General features: G+C 41.8%; 1 protein-coding gene across 1 annotated transcript in view; it reads right to left on the minus strand.

The window, feature by feature from the left end:
• Positions 1–14,884: 14,884 nt before the first annotated feature.
• Positions 14,885–24,654, minus strand: part of myo5b (myosin VB) — a 260,378-nt gene continuing 250,608 nt past the window's right edge. Inside the window, exons 37-39 of the mRNA XM_067983571.1 lie at positions 23,261–23,435; positions 22,090–22,170; positions 14,885–21,440 (exon numbers count right to left, since the gene is read on the minus strand). Of these exons, the coding sequence (XP_067839672.1) occupies positions 21,288–21,440; positions 22,090–22,170; positions 23,261–23,435 (409 nt within the window). The 3' untranslated portion in view covers positions 14,885–21,287. The remainder of the gene's footprint in view (positions 21,441–22,089; positions 22,171–23,260; positions 23,436–24,654) is intronic.

The raw sequence follows: 24,654 nt of genomic DNA on the forward strand, positions 1-24,654 counted from the left end.
GGAGCACCAGTATCCTGTTCCCAGTTCAGGTGGGAGAGCAGGAGATCATACTGATGAGTCCACCTTCCCCCAGGACAGCAGCAATATTGCGATCTACAGACAATGCCCAGGTGTCTTCACAGTTAGAAAGGTTACAGCAGAGCCAGGCTGTGCAGAATCCATAGCAAATTCACTGGTTGTTGCAGGTCCTTCTCAGGATTCAGAAGCCTGAGTGAAGTGCCACCTCCATCCCAAGAGACTGGTGATCTTTCTGAGGTGCCATCGATATGTCAAACCACTACCCTTCAGATTGTAATTAGATGTAGTTTTCTATGCTTCATTGGTAGTACTGCACAATGGTGTCATGAATCATGAGAGGAAAGGATAGCCTTTGTCTCCAAGGCGCCATCCTGAGTCTTGCCCTTCGTTCTGAAAGATAGCAAGAATGCTGGACTGCCCGAGTATAAATGCACCGTGGTGGCTGTCAACATGCTTGGCATTCGCAGGAAGGAACTAATGCCTGGAATCGCAAATGAAATCCCTTTCTGTTGATGAAATGATGAGGATTGTCAGCCATGGCATGTACAGAAACAAAAGTATACCTAAAATCCTGGGAATTCCTGCCACTCTGTAGAAACTGACAACACATTCATTTATTGCATCCATCCAGTATCAAACTTGATAAAGTTGTAACCTCTAGTAAATGGGGGATTAGTATGGATTGCAAACTGACTAATATGGCAGAACCTACAAATCCCACCTCTTGATTAAAAATTTAAGGTTCTTATCCTATCTCTGGGACTGGGCATCAGTTCTGTCTACAGCAGGGAGCACAAGTTCTGTGGGTTATTAGAACTTAATTGAAACCTTCTCCTCCTATGGTATATCTTCATAGACAGATCCTGGAAGGAGTGCTTGGGTCTGTACACCCTATTGGTGGGAGGGTCTACTTTGTTCGTGCGATATTATGAGATATGCTTCTCCAAAGCCACTTGCTCCCCCTCCTCCTCCTCCTTCTTCCCATTATTTCTCATATATATGTTATCAATTTGTCCCAAGATTCCCAGGCTCAATCATCTCAGAGAAGACCTGAGTTTACAGCTGAAGGAAGTGCGGAAAGAATTGTTCAGAAAGATGCAGTGAATGCAAATAGAATCATAGAATCATAGAAGTTACAACATGGAAACAGGCCCTTCGGCCCAACATGTCCATGTCGCCCAGTTTATACCACTAAGCTAGTCCCAATTGCCTGCACTTGGCCCATATCCCTCTATACCCATCTTACCCATGTAACTGTCCAAATGCTTTTTAAAAGACAAAATTGTACCCGCCTCTACTACTGCCTCTGGCAGCTCGTTCCAGACACTCACCACCCTTTGAGTGAAAAAATTGCCCCTCTGGACCCTTTTGTATCTCTCCCCTCTCACCTTAAATCTATGTCCCCTCGTTATAGACTCCCCTACCTTTGGGAAAAGATTTTGACTATCGACCTTATCTATGCCCCTCATTATTTTATAGACTTCTATAAGATCACCCCTTAACCTCCTACTCTCCAGGGAAAAAAGTCCCAGTCTGTCTAACCTCTCCCTGTAAGTCAAACCATCAAGTCCCGGTAGCATCCTAGTAAATCTTTTCTGCACTCTTTCCAGTTTAATAATATCCTTTCTATAATAGGGTGACCAGAACTGTACACAGTACTCCAAGTGTGGCCTCACCAATGCCCTGTACAACTTCAACAAGACGCAAAGTTACACTAAAGTGTTTTTCCACCAAATAACTGCAGTTTATTTTTAAGGTTCCACTTGTACCTTTAATATATTATCCTCTGCTATGCAAGCCTGCTTTATTCAGATGTATATCAGAAGGGTAGAGCTCAGGGCGGACGTCTTGCAATTTAGAACATAGAAACATAGAAAATAGGAGCGGGAGTAGGCCATTCAGCCCTTCGAGTCTTCTCCGCCATTCAATATGATCATGGCTTATCCTCTATCTCTATCTTAGCAACCCGAACCCTAACCCTAATGCAAGACATCCTTGCTCCTGTACTCAAATACTCTTGCAATAAAGGCCAACATACCATTTGCCTTCCTAACTGCTGGCTGCACCTACATGTTTGCTTTCAGTGACTGGTGTACAAGGACACCCAGGTCCCTTTGTACATCAACATTTCCCTCTCTCTCCCCATACCCCTTGATGTATTTTGTGTCTAGAAATCTATCTAGCTCCTTCTGAAATATATTCAGTGACTTGGCCTCCACAGCCGTCCGTGATGGAGAATTCCACAGGTTCACCACCCTCTGAGTGAAGAAATTTCTCCTCATCTCAGTCCTAAATGTCCTACTTCGTATCCTGAGATTGTGACCCCTCGTTCTGGACCCCCCAGCCAGGGGCAACATCCTCCCTGCATCCAGTCTGTCTAGCCCTGTCAGAATTTTATATGTTTCAATGAGATCCCCTCTCATTCTTCTAAACTCGAGTGAATGCAGGCCGAGTCGACCCAATCTCTCCTCGTATGACAGTCCTGCCGTCCCAGGAATCAGTCTGGTGAACCTTCGCTGCACTCCCTCTATGGCAAGTATATCCTTTCTTAGGTAAGGAGACCAAAACTGCACACAATACTTCGGGTGTGGTCTCACCAAGGCCCTGTATAACTGCAGTAAGACATCCTTGCTCCTGTACAGGAGTTGGGATGTCTTGTTGAAGTTGTACAGGACATTGGTGAGGCCACACTTGGAATACTGTGTACAGTTCTGGTCACCCTATTATAGAAAGGATATTATTAAACTAGAAAGAGTGCAGAAAAGATTTACTAGGATGCTACCGGGACTTGATGGTTTGACTTATAGGGAGAGGTTAGACAGACTGGGACTTTTTTCCCTGGAGAGTAGGAGGTTAAGGGGTGATCTTATAGAAGTCTATAAAATAATGAGGGGCATAGATAAGGTAGATAGTCAAAATCTTTTCCCAAAGGTAGGGGAGTCTATAACGAGGGGGCATAGATTTAAGGTGAGAGGGGAGAGATACAAAAGGGTCCAGAGGGGCAATTTTTTCACTCAAAGGGTGGTGAGTGTCTGGAACGAGCTGCCAGAGGCGGGTACAATTTTGTCTTTTAAAAAGCATTTGGACAGTTACATGGGTAAGATGGGTATAGAGGGATATGGGCCAAGTGCAGGCAATTGGGACTAGCTTAGTGGTATAAACTGGGCGACATGGACATGTTGGGCCGAAGGGCCTGTTTCCATGTTGTAACTTCTATGATTCTATGGTTCTATACTCAAATCCTCTTGCAATGAAGTTCAACATACCAATTGCCTTCCTAACTGCTTGCTGCACCTACATGTTTGCTTTCAGTGACTGGTGTACAAGGACACCCTGGTCCCTTTGTACATCAACATTTCCCAATTTACCACCATTTAAATAATACCCTGCCTTTCTGTTTTTCCTTCCAAAGTGGATAACTTCACATTTATCCACATTATACTGCATCTGCCATGTATTTGTCCGCTCACTCAACTTGTCTAAATCGTCTTGAAGTCTCTTTGCATCCTCCTCACAAATCACCATCCCACCTAGTTTTGTGTCGTCAGCAAACTTGGAAATATTACATTTGGTTCCCTCATCCAAATTATTGATCTATATTGTGAATAGCTGGGGCCCAAGCACTGTTCCCTCAGTACACCACTAGTCACTGCCTCCCACCCCGAAAAAGACCCATTTATTCCTACTCTCTGTTTCCTGTCTGTTAACCAATTTTCAATCCATGCCAGTATATTACCCCCAATCCCATGTGCTTTAATTTTGCACACTAACCTCTTATGTGGGACTTTATCAAAGGCCTTCTGAAAATCCATATAAACCACATCCACTGGTTCTCCTTTATCTGTTCTACCAATTACATCCTCAAAAAAACTCCAGCAGGTTTGTCAAACATGATTTCCCTTTCATAAATCCATGTTGTCTTTGCCTAATCCCGTTGATATTTTCTAAGTGTCCTATTATCACATCAGGGCGGACGTTTTGCGATTTAGAACAGTGATATCATCCATTTGTATGCTTGGATGGCTTATTGGGAAGAAACTACTTCTTCCTGATTTCAAATCGCAGCCAATTTGGGATGCATTATACATAGGGTAAAACCCAATGGATCAGGGTGCTGCCTCAAATTTTTGTCTGCTCCTTGCAAGAAAAAACATTTATGCCCTCTTTGCTCCCATGAATTTCAAAGCCCTTTTTTTGTCAGTGCGGAATATGGCAGATCAACTGTGTGTTACATGACATAATGCTTCTGTCATTATAAAACTGCATATGCTCAGCCTCACCTAGAGTAATGCCATTGTACCGCTGCCCTGCTGTAACTTCGGTAGGAAATTGGCAGAACCCCCAAGGAAACACAGGAGACCTGAATATGTCAGGTCTCCTCAGTTTCTGACAGCTTCCGCACTAAAGTGGGAGGTCCTGCTCCAGGCCCTGGATGGGGACCTGGCATATCCATGATGGGCAGTAAAGTGCGTACCAGCCTCCACAAGGGCACATGTGGCCTCCCACTGAGGTCCTGCTCTGGTAAGTAGTCTGAATCCCAGAAGAGGTTTTTTTTCTTAAAAAAAAATTAACTCCTAGATTTGCCCCCTCACTTGAAGGTGGAATGGAACAATAGCAGAGTCCAGGTGTGGCTCTGTGGAACCCCCACCCCACCCACCGGTGGACAGCCACAAGGCAGGTAGGCACCAAAGGATTGTCCCAAGTGGCACTAATGACCGCTAGATGCCTGCGAAGGAGGTGCTCTCCCACTGACCCTGTAAAGTCTGCTGGGGGGTCAATTGTTGGAGGGCACTGGTGCAACCACTGGGATCTCTGGCCATGGAATTTCAGGGCCAAGTGTCAGCAGGCTATTCAAACATGAAGGCCATCACAGCCAAGTCTGATCCTGTCCTTATCTAATATCTACACTGAGCTCCAGTTCTTGTTTACTGGCGATCAGCATTGGGAACCCGGCATGGATTTGTTTTTCCTTTGTTAGCCCAGGGAGAATCGCTGCTGTTCCATGTAACTTTTCTGTAACCTATTACATAAACCAGGATTCTGCTGTATTCATTTTTTCATGGGTGGTTATGGGCATGGGAGGGTTTCTCCAAGATGCCTCTGAATGGTTTTCACTTTTAGCACAGATGACTTTTTATTCTTCTTTTGTAAAGCTTGACAAGTATGCGATTAACTTCTATTTAACTTTCCTGAAAAAGAGACTTTGCAGTTCAATTTGCTTCACCTACCTTATAATTAGGGTGTTCAGTAAATAACAGGTTTATTTTCATAGTTTATTTCTTCTTTCTATCACAGCAGGTTTCTTTTATAAATAAGCATTTAAACTCTTCTGCTTGAATCTTCAAATGGACGTGCTGTGGGTTGTAATGAACATAAATGATTGGTCTCCCTGATGCACTCACGTCTTTTGACCCACAAGGTGCCAATGGCTGGCTGTGTTCACTCACCTGTTTCTGTTTAGTTGAGCATTTAAGGATGAAATTGAACCATGTTACCAACGTGCTATGATGCTTGCTCTCTCATTCCCAAATGCAGTTTAAAAACTAATGTTCGTTCTTATTTTCTGTGCTGATGAAAGTAGATCTCTTTACGAGCCCTAAGAGATTATTAATTGAAATGGAGCTTCACTGTCTGTTTATTTAATTACCTTCTCATCTCCTTGGGAAGTGAATAACAAAACAGAGAAAAAAATTGCAATTATTTCCAAATGTTATCAAGTAAAAATTCCAGGATATAAGGTATTACAGTTTACATCATCGAACCTTAACTGGTTGCATTCCACATTTGATATTCCCATGGAAACAACATTTTACAGAGTATTTGATCATTGTCTGCATTTTTCAAAACTTTCAATCACTTTTTTGCTTGTATAGTCACCCAGTTTTTTTAAAGAAAGAGTTAACAAGCATATTAGTTTATTCCACATCTCTACTACTCTTATGAAAAGATACTTCAAAGCTCTAGTTTTATTTGAGATAATCCCACTTTGTACTCCTCCCTCGCATTAATATAGTACTTTATATCTCAGGTGAGGAATGTTGACCAGGTTACCAGGAGAACTCTTTGCTCTTCAAGTAGTACCATGAGATCTTTAACATCCACTGAACCATAGATAGAAGCTGAAATCAACTATTCCGAGCAAACTGGGATCAAATGTGGAACCACACTAATCTGTATGGAATATGGTTCATCTTTAACGATCTGAACATTTGGGGGACTGCACCTCGAGTTTCTAAGATGCAATTTTTTTTCCCTTTTACTAAAAATGATAGATGTTGCACTAGTGGCCTGATAATTCAATGCAATTGTTTACCAACCCTCGTTCACACCTAAAACTGAGACTTTGGGGAATCAGCCCTTTCTTAGGGAGCAGCCCCTTGCTGTTAGCGTGCGAGGCCTTCAGTATCAGGAAGATAGGTGTTAATGTACTGAGCACTAAACTCCCAATTCTGGAGAACAAGATTTTCAGCTTTGAAGGAGCTGAAAATGACAGTAAGTGTTAAAATGCATTTTAACACTTACTAACACCTGATGGATAGAACATCTCCCTCATCCTGACAACCTTCTCCACCAAAACCCTTCAACCTAGAGTCTGGAAACCGGGGGACCCTTGCAGCTTCTGCTGTACCTGCCATTGTGCAGAATCTCCTGACAGTTGTCTGCAGCCAAAGTGTTCTCCCCTTTAAGAGGTGCAGGCTACCTTTAAATGGTGTCAGCAATGCCCGAGATTGACACCTCTGACTAGGCAGTCCGTCTATTTAATTTAATGAGGGACACAAATTTTGGGCCGCCTTTGCAGCCACGTGATCGGGCGTGCGCTCCATGCGCGGCACCCATTTTGCACTTGAAAATGCACCTACAGCAATTTCTACCCCCGTCCCCGGTGTTAAACACTCGTTAGGTGCAGTAGGGTTGGATACAGAGTAAAACTCCCTTTCTGCTGCCTCAATAATTTGCCCCAGCCCAGCATGCTGCACAAATGTGGCATTTTTCCAATTTCCCACATTGCTTGCTATCATGTATCCCCCCACACCCCCAAATTTCCCCTTCTGAAATTAGCAATTCATGCTGAGGTAGGATGGTTGCCAGCAGCTCTCTAGTATCGAACAAAAGTAGCTACTCTTTATGTATGAATCTGTTGTATGTTGGCAGGTTATTTGAGCGTGGAGGCATCGTAAGCTAGCCTGATCCTGGCTGTACATACGCACACATGCACGCAAGATACACTAAATAGTAATCAGCAGCAGGAGTCCTTCTGATTTTTGCTCTTCCTGGTCCAGGGATAATGGCTAACTGCAGCATATTTACAGTTGCCCTTGCTAATACATTAGGATATTCCTCTCAGAGACCCTGAGGGTGCAGTGGGATTGTGAGGCAAAAGGTGTCCATGATTCTCCTTGTCTGGGCTGTTTGCTTGAGAGAACTGTAGCTATGTTCCTGACTGTTGGCATTAAGGCCTTCTGGCTGCTGCTGGAAAGTAATGACCCTGATTCCTTGGAAAAGAATCCTGAAAAAATTGAAATTATCTTTTTTCTTAAACCAGCTTCAGGGTGACTCAGGATCCCCTGCAGACCCTCTCGGTCTACGCAGCGTCCCTGTGCAAGTACCAACAGCAGGGTTTCTTCGAGGCACTCCACAGGGTGCCTGACAAGAAAGTGAGGTAGCATTCTTGCCATCTATGCTTGAAAGGATACACAAAGGAAACAAGGAGCCAGAAGGGCCGAGTGGATGATCCATCTTGGCCTCCTCCCGATATTCCCACCATGATAGAAGCCAGTCTTCAGCCAATTCGATTTATTCCACATGATATCAAGAAATAGCTGAGTGCACTGGATACAACAAAGGCTATGGGCCCCGACAGCATCCCAGCTGTAGTGCTGAAGACTTGTACTCCAGAACTAGCTGCGCCTCTAGCCAAACTGTTTCAGTGCAGCTACAACACTGGCATCTACCGAACAAAGTGGAAAATTGCCCAGGTATGTCCTGTCCACAAAGCAGGACAAATCCAATCTGGCCAATTACTGCCCCATCAGTCTACTCTCAATCATCAGCAAAGTGGTCGACAGTGCTATCAAGCGGCACTTACTCACCAATAACCTGCTTACCGGTGCTTAGTTTGGATTCTGGCAGGACCACTTGGCTCCAGACCTCATTACAGCATTGGTCCAAACATGGACAAAAGAGCTGAATTCCAGAGGTGAGGTGAGAGTGACTGCCCTTGACATCAAGAAGCATTTGACCGACTGTGACACCAAGGAGCCCTAGTAAAATTGAAATCAATGGGAATTGGGGAAAACTCTCCAGTGGCTGCTGTCATACCTAGCACAAAGGAAGATGGTGGCGGTTGTTAGAGGCCAATCATCTCAGCCCCAAGACATTGTTGCAGGAGTTCCTCAGGACAGTGTCTGAGGCCCATCTTCAGCTGCTTCATCAATGACCTTCCCTCCATCATAAGGTCAGAAATGGGGATGTTCGCTGATGATTGCACAGTGTTCAGTTCCATTCGCAACCCCTCAAATAATGAAGCAGTCCATGCCTGCACGCAGCAAGACCTGGACAACATCCAGGGTTGGGCTGATAAATGGCAAGTAACATTCGTGCCAGACGAGTGCCAAGCAATGACCATCTTTAACAAGAGAGTCTAACCACCTGCCTTTGACCTTCAACAGCATTACCATCACCGAATCCCCCACCATCAACATCCTGGGGGTCACCATTGACCAGAAACTTAACTGGACCAGCCACATAAATACTGTGGCTACAAGAGCAGGTCAGAGGCTGGGTATTCTGCAGCGAGTGACTCACCTCCTGACTCCCCAAAGCTTTTCCACCATCTACAAGGCACAAGTCAGGAGTGTGATAGAATACCCTCCACTTGCCTGGATGAATGCAGCTCCAACAACACTCCAGAAGCTCGACACAATCCAGGACAAAGAAGCCCGCTTAATTGGTACCCCATCCACCATCCTAAATGTTCACTCCCTTCACCACCGGCGTACCGTGGCTGCAGTCTGCACTGCAGCAACTCGCCAAGGTTTCTTCAACAGCACCTCCCAAACCTAGAAGGATAAGGACAAGGGCAGCAAGCACATGGGAACACCATCACCTGCACGTTCTCCTCCAAGTCGCACACCAAACCGCCTTGGAAATATATCACCGTTCCTTCATCGTCGCTGGGTCAAAATCCTGGAACTCCCTACCTAACAGCATTGTGGAAGAACCTTTACCTTACGTTCCAAGAGGTGGCTCACCATCACCTTCTCAAGGGCAATTAGGGATGGGCAATATCCCATGAATGAATAAAAAAAATTCCAAAAAATAAACAGTGATGATAGCAGGATTAATTTGATTTTTTTGTGTATTGTTAATTTTCTTAATTATTTTGAATGTGAATTTTGTGCTCATCAAGATGAAGATGTCATATGGGGGGGGGGGGGGGGGTGGGTGGAAATGTGCAATTATTTATATGTCGGCCCAAGTCAGGTATATCCTGGTTAGGTGCAAAGTAAACCTCCCTCTACCAATGTGCTCTAGCCCCCCCCCCGCAAGAGCATTGGCCTTATTTGCAATAGTCTTTCCATTTCCACAGCAACTATCATGTGGCCGGTCTAAGTGAGATTTTGCCAATTGGCACTGAATTGAGGCAGTTTTATCCTGTGAAGCCATTCCCACGAGGAACTGCCTGAGACTGTCCAAACTAATCTCATGTGGGGCCCTTGTGCATTCTGCTTTCCTTGTGGAGAGAATCAGATGACTCCTCAATTTCGCTGACTTCTCGATGACTCCTCTGAATAAGAAAAAAAGTCCCAAACTTAATCTACTTGGATGGAACCCATCTCAGTTTTTTCTGCTGTCATAGTCTGTTGTCTTAATTCTTTGCAGTACATACTGTACCATTTATTTATTTATTTATTAAGAAACCTAGGTGAAGAGCTTGATGCCAGTATGATTGAAAAAGGAGAGAAGGTAAAACAATAAATAATTAGGTGATACCAAGTTTGGCCTGTATATTGTGGGAAGAGAAAAGACTAAGGGAGGTAAGATGTTCCATTGTTTTGAGTTCCTGAAAAAAATGAATGAGTAGAGGTATTGCAATGACTTCAACACATTGAGGATATTGGGTGAGTTTTCAGGATTGGATGAGCTTGGAATGTAGGAGAAATGAAAGAGGAGTTCAGATGACCATAGTGTAGTATCATTAAATTAGATACAAGAGGCGAGTTTTCCTCTGGCTAATGCCCTGTGCGTGTCTGTTTTCAGACATTATGTAGAGGAAAGAGGAGCAGAGTCCAAGAATATAGGCTGTCTACCCTGTTTGCACTTGACTGGTGTGGATGGGATCAGTTGAAAGCTATGTAAATCATACATTTATTTTCCAGAGATTCCAACGGGTATCAAAGATACTCAGGGAAACTGGGCATTAGTGGTTTTAGGGCTGCTCCTTCAGATCAGAGGATTTGTTTACTATTGATGATAGTGTTATGGTGGTGGACTAGCAACCCAGAGACCAAGAGTTTATAATCCCACCATAGCAAGTTGTGAAATTGAATTCAATAAATCTGATAATTTGTGGGCTAGCACCAGAAAATGAAAACTACTGGAGTGTTGTAAAAACCCAACTGGTATACTAATGTCCTTTTAGGAAAGGGAACCTACCAGCCCTTTTTGGTCTGGTATACATATGACTCCAGTCCCACACTACGTGGTTTACTCAATGCTCTCAAGGCAACTAGGGATGGGCACTAAATACTGCCTTGCCAGTGTTGCCCACATCCCAAGAGCAAGTACAATAAGAGGGTAACCAGCACCTTTCACTTACCTCAGGTAAGTCCATTTTTCTGATTATATGTTGCAGCAGGGCTGAACACTGGGGATGGAAACCAATTGGCTGATGTTTGTGAAAAGCTCACTGTCCAAGTTGTACTGGAGCGGGGCATAGCAAGGAAAATAGGGGCTGAAGTTTTGTGGCAGAACAAAATAATAGTGGATTTGAGCTTTCAGAATGTAGTGTGAAACTTTGCAGAAGTTAAAATGAGAAAATGACATGGAAGCAGTATGGTGGTATTGTGTTTTAGGGCACTTACTTGGTTCCACTATCTTGTGCTGTCTGCTGTATAAGCAGAAAGCAATCAACATGTACTTCCTTGACTAGGATGAAGGAGGAAAACTTGAAGTTGTGAGGCTTAAAACCAGAATTAACTCTTGTTGGTTTGAAACCCCACAACCCTTTAAGATTCTGCCTTATATTCCGGTCTCTCCCTTATTCTTTGAGGTGAGTTTACTAGGGGCCTCTGGAGCAAAGGTATCGTCATTGCAAATGTAAATTGCAGCAGGAATAGGACCAGATGATGATGGCTGCCATGTTGTTGGGGCAGTGAATGGGCTAAACTCTGATTGCCTCTACATTTAGTGTAGTTTTTACATTGCTTGCTTATTATGGACCTTCCCCTCCCTTTGATTAATATGATTGTTTCTGGCTACAGATCTACCATGTGAGGAATGGGGCTTTGCAACTGTTCATTTGTCATCTTGTGCATGGATGGCTGCTTGTGTTGCTAACAGTGTCCTGAATTTGCCCCACAGTGTAAACCAGATGAATTCAGAGCACCATTAGCCTTTCAAATATTTGTGGACCTGCTTTCACTTGAGCAGTTCCACATTATAAATGGGTTAGCAGTTTTCTTCTCTGCTGTTCACTAACAAACTCTTGCAACATGCTATCAACTATTCACATACTGCAACAATTGCATTATTACATGGAGATACTTGCTTGGGAGATGATCGATCAGTGGAAACTCACTGTGTAGGAGGTGAGAGTGGGTGGCAATCTGAGTACAATGGTAGAGGAGTGAACTTGCTGTCAGGGTATTGTGACATTACTATTGATAAGACAGCATATCCTGTGACTCACATGTACTTGTTGTGAATTCTTATTTTACGTTGACACTGTATTGCTTTACTCGAGGGGAGTAAATGGTTATCACTAGGGTTTCTTGAGGAAAAAATGTGAGATAAAATTACAACAGATGTTTCCATTTGTACCCTGTGCAGCAGAGTTAGGATGCGAGCTGTCCCTCTGGCAAACTGCTCGCTGGGCTGCCCTTGCTCCTGCACACTCATGCTGGGTGAATCTCCATGTGCAGACTCCTCTAGCCTACCCTCTGAACTGTGCACATTGCCAGTCTCTGAGCTGGTGTCTACAAGTGAAAGGTCGAGTGACGCTTCCTGTTCTGCAGTGCTTCTCCTTCTTCTCCCCAAGGACTGTTTACACCTTCTGGACATGAAATGTAAGAAAGGGTGAAGAGTTAGCATTTAGTGGCATGGGTAAACGGAGGCAGATGAGCGGCTTCTGAAAGCAGCAATAATTTGTCATGCATCATGTGCAAGAATCTCATTTAAATGAGAAGGGAAGGAGGGAAAGATGGTTTAAAGCCCTGCAGGATCTCTCCTCCAGCCTCAACAGATACCATGCTCCTGACAGGTTCCCTGCCCACAATGTCCATCTCACACTCTTCAAGTGGGGACAGCACATGGATTAATCGTGGCCATCCTTCTGTGGCTGTCTGCTCCCCATTAGCGCATGACAGCTTAGCCTGCAAAAAAGAAGGAATTGTCAGTGTTAAGAGTATCAAGAAGTTTTGAGGATGTGCATGTGAGGATAGAATAGTGTTCTTGGTGTATGAAAGATGGCAGAGGTGGGGGGAGCTGAAGGAAGTAATAGTGAGGGGAGTAGCAGGTGTAGTATGCTGAAGAAAAGTGAAGTGTGCTGCAGTGATTGGAGCAGAGTGCTTATAATTAGGGGAGGGAAGGGTTGCGAGTGCTGGGGCAACAACTAGTGCAAGGCTATGCAGAGAATAATAAGAGATATGAGTTAGGAGTTACCTTAGCTATCTCGTAAGGTTGTTAAACATTTTTCAATAGTGCAGCTATGTCCTGGGCCCAATGCTTCTGGTAGACATAAGCTTTTCTACCTGTGCCCACTCGGGCCAGGCAGTTTGCTTGAACATCACCCTCATCCTGACAACCTTCTCCACCAAAACCTTCAGTTTAAAGCTTCTGCTGTACCTGCCATTGTACAGAATCTCCTGACAGTTGTCTGCAGCCAAAGTGCTCTCCCCTTTAAGAGGCGCAGGCTGCCTTTAAATGGTGTCAGCAATGCCCAAGATTGACGCCTCAGATTAGGCGAGCTCCTAACGAAGAGCGCTGACGGTCTGCCTATTTAATTTAATTTAATGAGGGGGCACAAATTTTGGGCCTTCTTTGTGGCCATGTGATTGGGCGTGTGCTCTGAGCATGGTGCCCATTTTGCACTTGAAAAAGCACCTACAGCAATTTCTACCCCCTGGTGTTAAACACTCTCGTTAGGTGCAGCAGGGTTGGATACAGAGTAAAACTCCCTTTACGCTGCCTCAATAATTTGCCCCAGCCCAGCATGCTCCCACATTGCTTGCTATCGTGTATCCCCCACACCCCCAAATTTCCTCTTCTGAAATTAGCAATTCATGCTGAGGTAGGATGGTTGCCAGCAGCTCTCTAGTATCGAACAAAAGTAGCTACTCTTTATGTATGAATCTGTTGTATGTTGGCAAGTTATTTGAGCGTGGAGGCATCATAAGCTAGCCTGATCCTGGCTATACGTGCACACACATGCATGCAAGATACACTAAAGAGTGATCAGCAGCAGGAGTCCTTCTGATTTTTACTCTTCCTGGTCCAGGGATAATGGCTAACTGCAGCATATTTACAGTTGCCCTTGCTAATACATTAAGATATTCCTCTCAGGGACCCTGAGGGTGCAGTGGGATTGTGAGGCAAAATGTGTCCATGATTCTCCTTGCCTGGGCTGTTTGCCTGAGAGAACTGTAGCTATGCTCCTGACTGTTGGCATTAAGGCCTTCTGGCTGCTTCTGGAGAGTAATGACCCTGAAAAAATTGAAATTACCTTTTTTCTTGAACCAGCTTCAGGGTGCCTCAGACACTCCGGTCTATGCAACGTCCCGGTGCAAGTACGAACACCAGGGATTCTTTGGGGCACACCACAGGCTGACTAACAAGAAAGCAAGGCAGCATTCCTTGAATGCCACCTTCCACCTCATTACAATCTTTACACTGGACCAATGGCTACATTAGATGCAGGTTCAGTTATGTCAATTTACGGCACTGTTGTGTGGGCGTCGATCTGACGGAATGGGTCTCTTTCCCCTAATTCCTCTTTACTGTGCCTTTGGAACTGGATATTCTCCAAGTGCTAAGAAGAAAATTTCTCTCTTAATACATAGCAGGGATCAAACTTGGGACTCCCTAGTCTGCATGGTTCAGTACCACAATGAACAGTGTAATTAGCCGATGAGACATTGTGGCAGTCCCATTTAATGTTTTTTAAAAACATTATTTTCTCTTTGTTTTTCCACTGCATGTTTGAAAGGGTGGGCAGGTGACAAACTTTTCCAGACCTCAATTTGTATATTGCCCATTAGGGAATTTTGCAAAAACAGGGCAACGAAGAAGCAGTCAACCTCCACGTAGCATTACCCAACAACAACGCAGCTGAAATCAGGAACTCACCCTACAGTGAATAGTTACTGTGAACCTGCGTTATACCCCACAGAGGTGCGATGCTGAATCTCCAACTTGTTATACCAAGGCTTGTTTTACTTTCTACAGAAATTTCTATTTGACTGTATTTCGACCACTTTTAAATTTTAGCCACCAGCAACCAAAGATTTACTCAATTTACACTATTTTAATCTAAATTCGTGAGAAAGGAAAATGTAGCAGAAAAAGCAAGATTCTCTGAAATTGAATTTGATGTCAAGATAAATACAATGAGGTTTTTTATATTCAAAATTCTTTATTTGACAACTTTTTTCTCTAAAGTATTTGAATGAGATAATAAAAAGTGTAGTTTAGTTTTTTCAAAATGTAAAAATTACTATGACTATAATAATCATTGATCCTTTTACATTTTACTATTCATTGGTTACACATCATACATAGTTTTTCAGAGTCTTAAACATCATTACAAGCAATTAATATTTCACACCTAAGATTATTGTGCTGCTATTCCTTTATTATTGACAAATCGCAGCCAACTGGATCAAATGTTACCAATACTAGTGATACTGTTCCCTCCCTTCCCCAAGATTTTGTTTTTTTTTACAAAAGTTTAAAAAAAAAATCATAGTGCAAAAAAAAGGCAAAAGTATTGGGAAGGGCTATAAAGTTCACCCGATCAATCTTCCTATCGATACATTAATTTTTCTACCGCTGTTGAATCATAGGGGAAGGAAGAAGCAATCCCTCCTCTGTCCCCATTATACAGACATTTCTAGTTGCTTATACTGTCATTTTTAAAATCCTAATACTTCTCTTCTTCCCCCCAACCCCACAAAACCAATTACATATTGACTGAATGATGTATAATTGACCAACATTCAAGTATATTAAACTTACTAGTCAATGCAAAACTACTGTGATAAATTACTGTACAGTTATATAAAGTCCCCTCTCAGCTTCCTACAAGTAGGGCTAAGAACATAAAGATGCCTCATGGTCACCCACAGTGTATTGCTTATTGTACATTATCTTAAATCTCTCATGCATTACATAAATTCTCTTTTTAATTAAGCAAAATATTCAATTAATTCTGATTTCTATGCATTTGATAAATCCAGGAATCTCATTGTCTAATCAGCCCAAACCCCGGGTCTAGAATGATGTCAGATTATTACTAGCAAATGCCAAACTTTGTATATGCTGTCTTTGTGGAATTTTATGTAAAAACTGTGAAGAATAAATCAAGCAACTCTGTTTTTGCCCTTCATGGGTGTTAGAGGGCATTGTCTTTATGAAGATCTATTTGGTGATTTGTTTTCCCCATTTATTTGCAAATACAGTGTGATGATGTAAATGCTGATGAAATGGGTCATCATGACCATGATGCCACCTGGTTCTTCCTCAAGTACAAAAAAGTTACATTTTCACAAAAGACATTGCTCCTTTTAAAAATGATATCTAATGAAAAGGGTCAGTAACCAGAACCCTCCATTAAATGAATCTGATCCACAATTGTTAAGTCATTTCATGTGCACAGGAACATATGTTTTGTAACAATTAATAACTAACATCACAAAATTAAGTAATTAATAATGGAACATTGAGCTAGATGGGCCCTATGGTTTACCTATTATGTCGTGCGTTTTTTATAGACCATTTAAAAGAATAACTCTGGCTTCAAGTATATTAGGAAACAAATATATCCAGATTAAAATCAAGTGAACTTGCAGAGATAAAGTTGCAAATTCAGGTCTATCGGTGAGAAAGTCATCAAACATTAACTGAATAGAATGGCCTGGTCATCAATGTCTACCATCGTACCTGCTGTTCAATCAACTTGAAACATCATTCAAACACAACACAGATACACATTATATTAAAAAAAAGTAATCGATGGCTGAACTCTGAGGGGAGTTTACAATGAAAGTGCTTGATCTCCACTCAGTACCATCCTGTAAAAGTGCATCTGAAAGATCCTTGAGCTTTTTAATTCCCAGTGATACTTCACCACTGGCAGTCAGGCTTGGGAATTTGACAATCTGGGGAGTTTGCTCATTAGAATGAAATATCCAAGCTATTAATACCATAATATTTGAATCAGGCTTCACTAGACAGCATAATAGCTTCAATTAAATGCATTTCTGGAGATAGAAAGGATTTAGAAATATGATGAGAAGATGGGTAAATAAGGTTAAAGCATATCAAAAGGGATGGATTTGTTGTGCTAATTGGCCTTTTCTTGCTCCAAAAAATCATTTTTTTTGTCTAATAATTTGATATCTTATCCTCTCAGATTCTTACAGCACAGAAGTAGGCCATTCAGCCCATTGTGCCTCTGCCGACTCTTGGAAAGATTAATCCCACTCCCTTGCTCATTCCCCATAGCCCTGCAAATTCTTCCTTTTCAAGTATATATCTAATTTCCATTTTGAAAGTGACCATTGAATCTGCTTCCACCATCCTAGTCAGGCAGTAAATTCCAGATCATCATAACTCGCTGCATGAAAAAAAATTCTTCATCTTGCCTCTGGTTCTTTTGCCAATTGTTTTAAATTGGTGTCATTTGGTTACTGACCTTGCTGCCAGTTGAAACAATTTTTCCCTATTTACTCTATCAAAACCCATCATAATATTGGACACTTCTATTAAATCTCTCCTTAACCTTCTCTGCTCTGAGCACAATCTCAGCTTACATACGAACATACATACGAATTAAGAGCAGGAGTAGGCCATTTGATAAGATCATGGCTGATCTGATTGTGACCTCAACCCTACTTTCCCGTCTACCTACTATGACCTTTGACTCCCTTGTTAATCAGGCATCTATCTATCTCAGCCTTAAAAATATTCAATGTCGCTGCCTCCACCACTCTCTGGGGAAGGGAGTTCCACAGACTCTCAACCCTCAGAAAAAAATTCTCCTCATCTCCGTCTTAAATGGGAGACCCATTATTTTTAAACTGTGTCCCATAGTTCTAGTCTCTCCCACAAGGGGAAACATCCTCTCAGCATCTACCCCTTCAAGTTCCCTCAGGATCTTATTTGTTTCAATAAGATCACCTCTCATTCTTCTAAACTCCAGTGTATACAGGCCCAACTTATCCAACCTTTCCTCATAAGATAACCCCCTCATCCCAGGAATCAGTTCAGTGAACCTTCTCTGAACTGCCTCCAAAGCTTTTCCAGCTTCTCCACATATTTGAAGTCCCTCATCCCTGGTATCACTCTAGTAAATCTTCTCTGCACCCTCTCTAAAGCTTTGACATACTCCTAAAGTATGGTACCCAGAATTAGACACAGTACTCCAGCTGAGGCCTAACCAGTGATTTGTAAAGGTTTAGCATAGCTTCCTTGCTTTTGTTCTCTTATGCATCTATTTACAAAGCCCAGGATTTTGTATTCATTTTTTAACAGCTTGTCTTGCCACCTTCAAAGATTTTCTTGCAATAACTCTCATCCAGCTTATTATATGGAGAATACAATTTATTTGGAAGGATTGAACCAGGTAGATGAGCTTTACTATGAACTCATCAAGCTAGCTCCTACCCAATGGTTTGTGAAGTTAGAATTCCAGAGATTGTTAAGGAAATCGATTGTCCTTTTTAAAAATAACATCTCTTCCTTTGTTCCTCAATTGACCTTGTGGATGGTAAAGTGTAATATTCCCACTCCCTCACTGTAATGCTGTCTGACCAATATGAAACACTATGTACAACATGCTCTGCTTGCCTATAACATGGTTTCTCTATTACCCTCAAAAATGTGGTTACATAGTAGATCTACTGCAATGGTGGAAACAAAAAAAGGGCAATAAAATAGAGTTAGAGCTGAAGACAGTGGGCACAGGTTTTAAATACCCCCACTGAACATTCTGTGACAGCATGAAATCAGACAGAACAAAAATGTAAAAAACTGTATTCAATTGGCCTCACCTTCCTGCAATCTGATGTTACCACTGATCACAGGTGGTTAGGTTACTCCCTACATGTATGACTTATTTACAACAAAAAGTCATATGCTGTTCCTTCCTCCCTCACATCACTAAAAGCAGTCCTTTCATAAAAATAAAATGCCTCTGTTAAACTTAAATTATTTCTTCTCTTGAAAGTGCTAACTTCTGCTGCAATATGATTCCACGGGTGCCAGCACCTGTGCAGTGCTTTTCCATGTGGCCTTTCATCGTGTGCCATTTTAGACAGTGAAATTATGCAGCCTAATTGACAACGAAGGGCATCACATATAAGCCTGATCTTGTCTTTGGTTGACGCTCACACAGACACTTTCCAATTGGGGTCACTGATTATTACCAGTAGTAAGCACCCAAGATGATTTTCCCCCACCCTTCCACTGCTGTCTGGTTGAGATCAGCTAACTCAGTACTGACTAGGGATTGAACCTGGTCTTTATAATTTACTACAGTTGGTGGTGCATTTACCCATCCTGTCATCAGGAGAATTCTCATTCATTCTATGGTAAACCCATCGTGATAAATGAGTCTCGTTACTGGCAAGGCATGTGACAGCAGTCAGATTTCAACAGTACATTTACTGTCCTTGGATAGAACTGCCTTTAATTACATCCTTTCTGCTTAATTCTTCTCTCCCAACATGATACTGGAGCATGACATTGAAACTGCATTAGTTTTTCATGTATCTTAATCAGATAATCATTATTGTAGTTATATACTTCTGCTCTACCTTTTCATTTTCATGAATCTAAATTTAAAAATAAATGACCATTTTCAACCTTAAAAAAGGCCACCTGATTTAGATTTATTATTGCAGAGAAGAAAAATTACATCAATCTATCCAAGATATGTAATGTTCCAGCATCTAATCACTGCATATAAATATACACTATCTTTCATAACCACAATTACTTTAATTATTTCACTCATTTCCATTAGCAAGCACTGTATTCATTGGACAGCCTGAAGGGAATGGTTTAAAACTTTGCCACTTCCCTGCTTCCACTTCATTGCTCCAGGGTGAAGATGGGAAAACCAGCTGAGAAAGAAATAGGGAGAGAAGATGATGTGTATCTGATGTTTATGTATATGTGTGTGTGTGTGTGTTCTATGGGATTTGTATTGGAACTGTGCACTTGGATTCATGCAATGGGGATCAGTTGTTAAAGGGAGAAAGTCACATTTGGTTTTGGCTCTGGATCATGAAAATTAATGATCTGTTGTTCACATTACAGATTATTGTGTTCAACACATCATTGCAACTGTATTTGTGGGTAAGAGCAATTGATGGTCTTGATAAGACTGGTTAATCCTACTGCTAAATAGGAATGTGCGATTGAAAAGCTACATATAAGTTCAGGGCCAGGTGGTGGAGTGGTCTAACATTCACTTCTGAAAACCTGACGTTCAAAATTCAGCCTAGAGGTGTAAAGGGCACATGCATTATACATATTGAAAAGGGTGTGTGTGGGGGGGGGAGGGGCGGTGGTTAAATCCAAAGCGTAACTGACCATTGACACAAGCAACCAAATCTAAACCAAAATGTTTGCTGGATTTAAATAGCTACCAAGGCACTGACTTTGCCAGTGTGGTTCTGCTGTCTCAGCACTGGAAGACTATTGCTGAAAATATCCATTGGCTCTGTTATGTGTTAGACATTGTATAGATTTTACAATTAATGCACGTCTATATCTTGATTTTTAACATGAGTTCAGGTTATTTCCTGCAAATTACAATTGCACAATAAGTATAAAGATAGTTTCTTTATCATCCAGAAGAAGCAGGAACAGCAAGAATACTGTGCTGTCACTATCTGAAAAAGCATAAACCAGTTGGACCTCAACTGGGTACACCACAGTAATTAACCCAATTTTTGGCTGCAACTGAAATGGTCATTGCTTTAAGGGGTTATGCACAGCATTATCAAATGTATCCCTTATTGAGTCACATACAATCCCAAAGCCAAGCTGCTCTTCATTTAGGAGTCAAGCTTGCAGCAACATGATCAAAACCCCTCTTCATTCAAGAGTCAAACAAGCAGCAACAGAAGCACTGTAATTAACAGCTCAAATAAGAAATCACAGCAAGTGTTAAAACAAGTTCTCAGCTATGGTCACAGCAGGAATGAGGTATTATTTATGTGAAAATACCTTAGTCTAACAGAAAGGTTATACTAGCTCCAAACTGATCGTTTGCATTGAGCAGAGCCAAAGCTTTCTCTACACAGTTTATTATTCATGTGTAGAATGCTCCATCATGGACTATCATTGCAAAAGAGGGAATTCTACTTCATGCTTGAACTTTGTCAGGAAGCCAAACAGAATGCATGTTTGAGTTAATAAACGTGCAGAGAGCACATTATGATTCCTCATCAGTGTTTTCTTTTGGTTACAAACCTTGTGTGGTTCACACATCAAAATGTATGACGGGGCTTTTTTTTTAACATTCTACCCAATAGATAGTTATTGCTTTGTAAATCATAAAAATAAATTGTGGCCTATCACTTGAAATGCTAGATGTTCCCTCTGAATGCTTCTCAAAGGGCTTGTAGTAGACATTTGTTAGTGGTGGTGATGGGTTATTTATGCTTCCAGTCAAGTTTTGATATGGTGTGTTATTTCTTTCTTTGATATGTGCAGTGTTATTTCTTTCCATAATAATTCTTGATTGAAAGGCAGCATTTACCCAAGATTCAGGTTTCTTCTCTCTCCACCCTTCCTTCCACACACACACAAAAAAAATTGTTCTATACTCTGTTGAGGAAAGTTAAGTTCAAATTTGCTGGGATGTGAATGGTATCCAGGTTGAGTGAAGAAGGGTTGAATGGAAACATTACAGGAAACGTGTGTTTGAAGTCTATTAGCAGTTGAGGAGGTTCGTTGCGGTCTTGTAAACGGGACTATGAGAAGAAAAAACACAATGATAAATACAGCCAAACAGAAGTACCTTTTTTTTTTAATATAATGGGGTGGTACGGTAGGGTTACTGGGCTAGTAATCCAGAGAATGCAAGTTCAAATCCCACCACGGCAGCTTGAGAATTTGAAATCAGTTAAAAAAATTCTGGAAATAAAAAAATCCTGGTTTCAGTAAAAAAGTGACCATGAAGCTGCCTAATGAACCAGTTGGGTTTTTACGACAATCAATGTCCTTTAGGGAAGGAAACATGCGTCCTTACCCAGTCTGACCATATGTGACTCCAGTCCCACACCAATGTGGTTGACTCTTTGGTATTGGAAATTTAAGTTATGAGAAAGGATTGAAGAATATAAGGTGGAAGGAGCTGGATGAAGCTTTTCCAGCTGAAAGGGGCAGACCTTTTGTGCACATAAATATGTTCTTACAAAAATTGGGTTTAAAGCAATTTCTCTAAGTTTCCCTGAAGCATTCCTTTAAATATTGAACTGTAGGAGTAATTCATAGATTTCATATTTACAGAATGTTGGCAATGAATGCCTGGGATTGGGAAGCACCGGCAAAAAAGGGAGTAAATGTGATATGCTTCTTATAAAAAGCATAATTCGCTTTTTTGGGCTATGAAGAGCTTACCTGAATATTTCTAATGAAGGCTACTGTCACACGTTCTTCAAACTCATTCACTGGCGTGTAGAGGTTTAAAATCTTGACAATCTGTTGTGAAAAAGAATAGTAATGTCATAGAATTTAATATGTAATTGTCAGGAAAATTTGACAAAATCTAAGGTCCCAAGTTCAAACAGGGTCTGTGCTGAGTTAGCTAATGTTGGTCAGGGCTGCTACAATTGGAGCCTTGGGAAGGGGAAAGACAAACTATCAGCCAGGGTTCATGATTTTGATTACTATCCAGTCACCCCTGCTAGAAAGCACATGAACATGGATGTTTTGTAAGGGCATCATTGGCCTCAGTTTTGATGTACCACACTGTTAAATAGCATATTGATACTCACTGCCTAGGCTCACAGAAGAAGAATGGCCACTAAGATGAGTTAACAGGGGGTGCCTGGCACCTGTGCAGAACTCCAGCAAGACTCAGCACCCTCGGGAAAGGAAGGTTGAAATGTTGTTTAGCAGCAAAACCTTGCATGCAGTAAACTTATCTGTACAAGGTGCAAGAACAGTTTTACTGCAACCAGATCAGAAATTATTCCACATCCAGTAGGGCCAAATGTTTGAGAGAAAAATACAGTCAAAGTTAGCACAGCTGCAAACATAACGCCCACCACAATGTGAAGTTTCCCTCAGATTAAATTAACTAGTGGCAGTGGCATTAAAAAGGAAAAACAGGAACAGATTGCAAATAGAAATTACAACTTATCACACCTACATTTTACAATTAGACAAAAATATTGAATTGATCGGGGATGCATCCAGGTGCTTTTTCTTTCAAAAAAGGATGAGATGCAAGAATAATGGCTACGAATGGAAGGAGTTATCGGATGTGTCAGTTGGATTGATTTTTCTGGAGTCATTTGGATATAAATGTCAAATTTGATCAATTTTACTGTGAAAATAAGCTCATTATATTTAGAGGAACTTGTAGTCTGTCTCACTCACTTTGATCAATGTTTCACTGCTATCTGATGATCTGGCATGATTGTTGGGGGATATGGAGGGATTGAATACTTGGCATAAGGCCATGGCATCAATACATCACTGACCAGCTTCTGAAGTCACATCTAGAATTTGCCCAAGGTTGACTGCTGTGCCATAATTCAGTGTAAAATGGCCAAAGGTCATTTACCTGCTGTGTGCTAAGAGCTATACACATTGAACAGATTGCTGCAGCATCGTCGCTCGTTTTCTTCTTCACTTGGAGGAGCTGTGCAGCCTGGATTAGAGGCTCCATCGTCTTCACGGCCCCACTCTGATGTAAATTCTTTCCTCGAAGCCACTCTTCTAACTGACTGATGTTGTACCTACACAAACAATCAGAAACAAGAGCTGCAGATAATTTTTTTTCAACATCCCATTTTACATTTATTTTCTTCCCCTTTTTCTGATAACTTACCTCCTCCCCTCTATCAAAACAAAACTAATCAATTCCCTTAAATGCAAGGTAGACAGATTCCGAGACCTCTACCTAGAGCACATGTACCTGAGAATAGTCTGAGGTGACTTGGATCCAATTTTATTTCCTCAAATGTCCTCTTGACTTATTAAGTACTCAACCTTACCACCTGGCTCTAACAGTACAGACAGGACCAAGAACTCTCAGCACAGAGAATCCCAAGTGTGAACAACTCTTAACCTGGCAGGAGCGCCAACATGCCACCTATACACAATAATGAATATAGTCGTTCAATAAGAGCACAGGCTATAGGGCAGATTCCAAAGTTGGGCCAAAAAACAGCCTGTGCTCTTGGGTGCACCTGCACTGGTTGAGTCGATGCCCAACCGTGCCAGATTCCGCTGGCTTGGCTAATTAACATACCATAAATAATCTTTCTAAGGCTATTTGCCCTAAACGCTGATGCAGTATTGCCCACCAACAATCTATCTGCTACTATTGATCTCTAGTCTCCAACTTACAAGAGGCTCTTACTTGGTCTACAGTAGCTAGAGAATCAGTTTGAGGGCACCTTCATACTCTATGGTGCCAGCCAACTGTCTGTTCCCATAGAGATAGCTAGATAGCTGGTGGGCAAAACTTTTGCTGGGCAAAAATTTGGCAGTTGGAATTTAATGTGGGAAAATGTGAAGTCATCCACTTTGGGAGGAAAAATAAAAAAGCAAAATATTATTTAAATGGATCTGGGTGTCCTCGTACATGAAACACAAAAAGCCAACATACAGGTGCAGCAGGTAATCTGGAAGGCAAATGGAATATTGGCCTATATTTCTAGGGGAATGGAGTATAAAAGCAGGGAAGTCATACTACAACTGTACAGGGTCCTGGTGAGACCACACCTGGAGTACTGCATAAAGTTCTGGTGCCCTTATTTAAGGAAGGACATACTTGCATTGGAGGCAGTTCAGAGAAGGTTCACTAGGTTGATTCCGGGTTTGGAAGGATTGTCTTATGAGGAAAGATTGAACAGGTTGGGTCTATATTCATTGGAGTTTAGAAGAATGAGAGGAGATCTTATTGAAACATACAAGATTCTGAGGGGACTCGATGGGGTAGATGCTGAGAGG

Source organism: Heptranchias perlo, chromosome 1 (assembly GCF_035084215.1).
Source record: "Heptranchias perlo isolate sHepPer1 chromosome 1, sHepPer1.hap1, whole genome shotgun sequence".
Classification (NCBI taxonomy): Eukaryota; Metazoa; Chordata; class Chondrichthyes; order Hexanchiformes; family Hexanchidae; genus Heptranchias; species Heptranchias perlo.